The sequence below is a fragment of the Taurulus bubalis genome (genome assembly GCF_910589615.1).
Source record: "Taurulus bubalis genome assembly, chromosome: 5".
NCBI classification, from domain to species: Eukaryota; Metazoa; Chordata; class Actinopteri; order Perciformes; family Cottidae; genus Taurulus; species Taurulus bubalis.
The window spans coordinates 19,518,354-19,525,519 of NC_136593.1; the positions used below are offsets into that span (position 1 = coordinate 19,518,354).

The following is a 7,166-nucleotide window of genomic DNA, read 5'->3' on the forward strand; positions in this document are numbered from 1 at the left end:
TTCAGACTTTTATTGATCTCTTGATATTCTATAAATGTTCTATAAAACCGGCTAAATGTGCATTATTAATATGGCTTTATAGAATGTCAAACATGGGATTAATACTGCTTTTTCTGATAAAAGATACTTTTTTTGACTTTCAGCTTGTTGAGTCTCGAATCATATATGTGGATTTTTAAAGTTCCAGACAAGAATCTAAATATGTTCCCACTATTCTCGTCTTTTAAAATAAACATTCACTATTATGAATGTTGTGTGAATTTTGTGTTTGCTACCTGCACAGAGGTGCAGTAGCTCCCCCTGATGGTGAGATCTGCTCCAGCAGACACCCGGCTGACCATACTGCTGACTTTAATGCAACCATTGACTGTAGACCTCAAGAAAACACATGGCTGGAAACCTCTAAGCCTGAACACATTTTGTCGATGTTCTTCAACAGGTGAGGGCGTGGCTGGGAGCGAGAGTTGTAAAGTCCCCAGAATTACATCACATGGAGGTCAAAGGACATCTGATCACATCCATGGGTTTGGGGGCTCCTGGTGAGTACTAATGACTCCTCACAGTGTAAGCATGGACACTTTCGTGTCTGGACAAGCCTGGAATGGCTTGTCCCCCCCCCACACACACACCCCTCCCCCTTTCTCACAGTTCAAGAGAAGGAAAACAAAAGTGTTTTTCTCAAGGTAACAGCCAGCTGAAAAAACAGCTGCATGTGTGTGAAGGCCTTTTGTTCACGTGCTGCTGCCCACAGCTGTCGGATAATCTTATCAGAGCACGGAGGGACAGTGAGCGGACATTGAATTGTGGGAAAGGAGCAAAGGAGAAACCCAAACACTGCGTTTCTAGTTACAATGAATGTTGGAAATAGTGAAATGTCTTTGTTTGAATCATCTGCATTCAGGTGATTTGGCCCAAAGTGTGCAGCCTATATTACTATTATTAATATTGTCAGCAAATCCCACGAAAAGACAAAAAACAACAATGTGTTAGTCCGTCGCTTAACTTTCTGACTCCCCTCCCTGTCTGTGGCTCCCATCCACGAAACATCTGGTTCCTACTGAAGAAAACAGAGCATGTACAGCAGGAAGGACTCAAAATAAACCACACTTTCCTTGTACAAGGCAACAGGGAACATGTGACCCAGTGCGAACGCCGTGGCTCATTGTTGAGTTTTTTATAGTTTTGGGACAACAATGGAGCTCCATGACCCGGAGGAAAGAGGTATAACAGGCTTTGGATACACAGCCAATACTGCGTTCATTGTGGATTCGGGTCTTTTCGTGGGAATTGTGGACCCTAATAATATAGAATGCTGCATAGCCTTAAACTTGAATTCATTCCCCCTAAAAAATGCGTTGCATCTGTGCTGTGCTGTGTCAGATGTTCAAGGCTGCCAGGACAGCAAGCTGCAGACTGAGAGGGTTGCGGCTCTGCAAGAGAGGAAGCAGGCCCTGGAGGCGCTCCTCAACTCCAGAGTGGGAGAGCTCAAACACGTCTGTCTGCAGGAAGCTGTGAGTATAGCTCTCCCTTCACTTTTTAAAACGCATGCACTCTGCATCCACAAGTGTTTAGACGACTGCAGTGTGTTACTTTGTCTAATTACTGTGTTTTTACTAAAGAAACTGAAGCATATTGCCGGTTATATCATATGTTCTGAAAACCTGTCGACTTTTTTTATTTCCTGATTTGCCTGATTGCTCCAGAGAACTTGTCAGCACATTTTAATGTACCAACAGCTGCCTCAGCTTTTCACGAACAGCTGTGTTTAAACATCCCTCCATTTTCAGCTGGATGTATAGTGGCTCACTCTGTCTCTCTGTGTGCTCCGTTCTTGGATTCACTAGTTAGTTGTCTGCTCTGCTTTCAGTCTGACTCATCTGCAGGGTTATTCTGTTTCGTGAATCCCGATAGAAACATTATTTCTGGCATCTATTTCAGTGCAGTCAACTGTTTAAGGGTGGGTTTTTATTGAGACTTCAAGTAAGTAATCTGTTAAGTGGTGACATTTTATGGAACGCTTTAAAACCTCACAGGCCAGTGAGAGGAGGGATTTTAGTTACTGGGGGCTAATGAATGTCCTCTGCAGGAGCTGACTGGGAAGTTGCCACATGCTTTCCCCCTGGAGACGGGGGAGAAACCCCCACCGGTGCAGCGCAGAGCTGGCCTGCCGCCCAACGCCAAGGCAGAGGTAAGTCAACACCTTGAATATCAATTGTGTTTACGCAGCAGCTGTACCGCTGCGTGTGCTGTGTGTCTAACACGGCTGTCTGTCCCCGGCTGAAGGATGAGGCGGCCCAAAGAAAGCAGATGAAAGCCATCTTCACCGGTGCTCTGTACCGACACTCAGAATCGGACCGAAATATCCCAAATAGCAAGAGGACAGTTCACCGGGGGTGTCACACAGGTACGATCTCGCACCATACACCCACTTAAAAAAATACAAAAAAGAAGACATGACTGTTACAAGTGAATTAAAACAAAGCCGTATTGTCATTGTCACATTTTACGCTCTGAAAAAACCCAAATACAGCTTTGCATTTATATAAAGCAAACAGATTTCACTCTGAACGGTTTGTTGTCTTCCAGAGGACACTGTCATGTCAGAGAGTACAAGCTCCATGTCAGATTCAACGTCCCATGACAACGGTGAGTCAACTGAATACAGACTGTCTTGTCAACAAATCTCTGACGGATGCTGTACATCCATATTCACAACGAGCTGAGCTGAATTCGCAGCCTCTTTCCCCATTCAAAGTACATCACTCACGCTTAGTGGGCGGAAGACTCATTTGCACTTCTGGTGTCAAGACAACAAATATGAATATGGCGTCACATTCCGGTTGTAAAACCCTGAAATAGCACACTCGGCTTATTATGCTTGTAATGACAGTGATCACTTATTTGTCGTCTGTGTGAGTGGGCTTCATTTCTTTTTTTTTCTCCTCACAAAAGAGTCGTCTCCCAGTGTGGTGGCTGACCAGCGCTCTCTGTCTCAGCCCCGGCTCACAGTGGGCAGCCCCGACCACAGGATCAGCAGGAAGCTGTCGCCGGTCGAGATCTATTACGAGATGAGGACACGCCGCAACTCCGTCACAAGCTCTGTCAGGTACGCGAAGTGGCCCTCGCACTGTGCAGTCTGCCCGAAAGCGTTCATATAATCGGGATTGATTTCGTTAACATCCACGTCCTCTTGCGTTGCTTCCCACAGCCCGGCTCACTCTCTGCCAAGAAGTGCGTCCAACATTGAAGGCCGAAGTGTTCCGGCTACTCCTCTGTTGGCCCGAACCGCTCCCATCAGCGTTCACGTCAGGTAATCTGTGATGCGGCACCACTTCTATCTGATGCGGCGCAGCGGCGGCTCCCTCCCACTGTGATAACTGTGCGTTTGGAGATGGCTTAATGACTTAGTTAAATGCAGACACAGAGTCGAGGTTGTAACAACGATTAGTGTCATATTCAGCTTCCAGCAAGCGAGCTCACCGTCTGGTCTTTGTACAGACAAACTGTGTCCCCTCCTAAAGGATTTTCTGTGAAATGCAGTGAAATGGTTTTGAAAAAAAATGCGTTCAATCACTTTTCTTTATCCATGGTTGCTCCAAGTCCTTTCCTAATGGAAGCTGTTGTTGTGCTCGTATGCCTTAGGTCGGATGCGTCGGGCGCCAACGGGTTGAAGCAGTGGTCTGGCAGCCTGGATGTGCCCTACATGATTCCGCTGGCCCCGGAGGGCTCTTCCTCTGACCGCCGCGGCTGCCCTTACAGCTCCCGGGCCAGGCGCAGCAACAGCTCCGAGGCCCTGCTGGATCGGTCGAGCCTCCCAGACGATCCCGCTCCCAGAAACGGGATGCCCCCCAGAGGAGGGCCCTACAAGAGCTCAGAGACACTGACTGATGGCAAGCTGCGCCACATTCACCTGGGCAGCCCTGAGAGACATGCCGACGGCTCCGTGGACCAGGCCAAAATGCGTCTGTCCATGGGTGACAGAGGCGCCGGTGGAGGCTACAATGAGCTGTTGATGGACTATATCTGGGGCAAACAGCAGAGGACGCAAGTGCAGCACCACCTGTACCAGTCCACAGGCAGGATCTGGCAGGACACGTCCTCTCCTCGCTCCTCCACCGCGGTGGTGCCTCCCCATGCCAACGGCTTCTCCCATTCCCAGGTGAACCTCCCCAGCGCCGCGCCTCCTTACAGCCCCATGGTCCTCCGAGGGTCCCAAGCTGAGCTGCGCAGGGTCAAAGTCACCAGAACCAAATCTTGTGGACCCTTTATTCCGTTGCAGCAGCATCCCCAGGATGCCATCCTGCTCTCAGCATACGACTCTCCCCTCCCTGCCCCTGGCACCACCACTTCCTCCATCCCCAACCTGCACCCCTACCAGACCGAGCTGTCGGGCCCCTCCTTCGGCCGCAGACCCCCGCAGTTCTCTCTCCCGACCCCAGAAGACTCGACGCGAAGCTTGCATAAAGCCCTGGCTCTGGAGGGACTGAGGGACTGGTACCTGAGGAACGCCCTAGGCTATCCTCCCGCTGCCCCGAAGGGCCACGAGGCCGGGATCTCGCGCCTCTCACACCCCCACCCGCTGGTGCACCAGGCCCAGTCTGTTCAAGGGGAACCAGCCAACCCCCAAAGGTCTCAGATGCCCCAGTCAGCCAGCTTCCACGGTCACCCGCTGCATGGGAGGTCAGTATTTTTTTCTTCTCTTATTGCTTTGCCTCTTTTACAGCTGTATGCTTTATTGGTGGGAGTCGGTATCAGTGCTGTGAGCATAGGACTTTTCTCTTTCTGCATCCACAGCAGAATGATGTTGTCCTATCACTTTAAGAGACGTGATGTTGGAAGTTTTGTGAGAATACATTTTATTAGACTACAAATATCAACATCACTCACAGTGTATTCACTAACACATCTTTCTCAGTGGCAGCAATTCTCTCAGCAGAGGATGGTGCTATTATTCTCACTCTATTTCCAGCCAATCCATCTATCATCCCATGACCTTTACAACCGTGCTTGTTTTTTTTTTGTTTTTTTTTGTGTTTGTATTTTTTTGCATGGTCGGCATTATGTGCTGCTGTCTGCCTCATGCCAGCGTCCAGGCACTCGGACGTCTCCTCGTCGCTCAAAGGTGTCCTTGAATTGCCTGAAGTGGCCCGTGAGAGACAGCAGTCACATATACACATGAACCTCTCACAGATGGAACATGAACTTGAATTAATGGCCATCTTTAATTATGACAGGGATCCCTTCTCCCTTCCTTAATTTCACAGGGATTTTATGAACATTCAAGGACATCCCTCTCCAAGCTTCTGATGGTGATTTATAGTTTTTATATCATGAAGATGTATTCTCACTGTGGTTTCACCCTCCACTTCCTGCTTCTTGTTTATGCAGCGCTGTATTGATTGTTCTTGCCTCCCCGACAGGTCGATGGAGTTCTCTCTCTATCAGGAGACTCCTCATCCAGAGGTGCAAGAGGTGACCCCAAAGGAACCCAGTGCAGACCCAGGCACCCTAGTCTGAAGCAGCTGAACACACACACACACACACACACACACACACACACACACACACACACACACACACACACACACACACACACACACACACACACACATACACACACACACACACTACATGATCTGAGCAGAAACCCCGTAGCCTCACAGACAACCGTGTTCATTCAGACTCACACACACAGACGAGTTGATACAATGTGACCTCAACAGCAAAGCAAAACACGGCAACCTCAGCAGAAAGAGACTGGAAAACAAGACAAACTGTAGCTGTACAGTGTGAAAAGGCCTTGGCAAGTTCCCCGTGTTCTAACAGATCCCACCAGTATATGAACTTCAGACCCAGTATTCTCACGTGGATGGGCACTGGCGTTGACTCATCTGATAACACTATGGTCATGCTGTTCCTAGAATATCAATATTTCTGTTCCAACACGAGCAGTAAAATCCTCCCTGATAGCCCTGAAAAGTCTCCCAAGATATACTTTTTTACAGAATATATACAACTCTAAATTGCTATTTTGTATCTTCTGAGATATAAAGAACAACTATATTAAAGAGGTAATTTATTGCTTGTTGATCTTGTGATACACAAAGATGTTATATGAGCTCCCATCATTTGAAACGTATTAAAACATGCCAGTGAATGTGCGTTTGTAAACTATAGCAAAAGTCCGTCGTCATCTGCCGTTAATTTCACAGCCATTTGTATTTTTCATGTTTGATAAATGAGAGGGGCCATGAACTGTAGTGTACTGGTGTAGCAGACGGGAGTGCCTACATGCTTTGATATCCAAACTAAACCTTAGTTAGAAACCTTGAAAGTGCTTTCTAATAATCTAAAATGCTAGCATTAAGCCTTTGTGAGCTTAGTCCAATCGAAAACTGAAAGCAGTTCACGATGTCACTAAATTAGGGTACTTGGAATGATGTCATATATATTGTGATGTTTCAGTATGTTTTCTAGATTCAGCTTAGTGTTGGCCAGTAAATGTAGCGTTCTCCGTGCTGACCGTGAAAGAACAATTAGACCAAACCTGAGGGCTGTTGTGAAACCTACTGTACGGCAGTAGCACATGACTGTATGACAACAATTTACTCACATCAAATCCGTCTTTTCCTGCATTTAGTTGTGGAGGATTTGAGTGTCGTATGGAGCACTTTATGAACATCTTAAGCCTTAATTCTATATGACAGGCAGTAGACATGGTTTATAATTGGGGGGGAAAAGTAAATATGTAATAAGTAAAGTAAGATATGTCGACATCTACTGAAGGTCTATCTGAGAGCGAGTCTGTATATAGAGTGGGTTGTGCTGATGAGTTTCAAGTTTTATTGCCGTACTAACGATGTAATTTTTAAACTAACCACATGATAAGTATTTAATCGAAATAACCTCCCCCACTACTCCTGCTACGCAAGTGAGCACTAGTTAATTGGCTGTAAAAAAGTGAGCTTGGCGGTGTGAACAGAATGGGGCTGCTGCAGTTTTGAATGACGGTGTGAGCAGGTCTCATACCAGTACATTTGTTAATGAGAATTCATGCTGGCGGATTTTTGTATTTGTAATGATTTGAACGCATTTCATGAGCTTGGTTTTATGTTTCAAAAAAGAAAGAAAGAAACTTTTTAGTAGTTAAGTGTCATATATTTCTA

General features: G+C 46.8%; 1 protein-coding gene across 1 annotated transcript; it reads left to right on the forward strand.

Moving 5' to 3' along the window:
- Positions 1–490: 490 nt before the first annotated feature.
- Positions 491–5,517, forward strand: ccdc120b (coiled-coil domain containing 120b; the record flags this gene model as incomplete). Its single annotated transcript, XM_079218957.1, has 9 exons — positions 491–539; positions 1,381–1,511; positions 2,087–2,188; positions 2,284–2,404; positions 2,587–2,646; positions 2,953–3,106; positions 3,209–3,310; positions 3,643–4,680; positions 5,421–5,517. The coding sequence occupies 9 exons, from the start codon at positions 491–493 to the stop codon at positions 5,515–5,517; spliced, it is 1,854 nt and encodes a 617-aa protein (XP_079075083.1).
- Between the last annotated feature and the right edge of the window lie 1,649 nt (positions 5,518–7,166).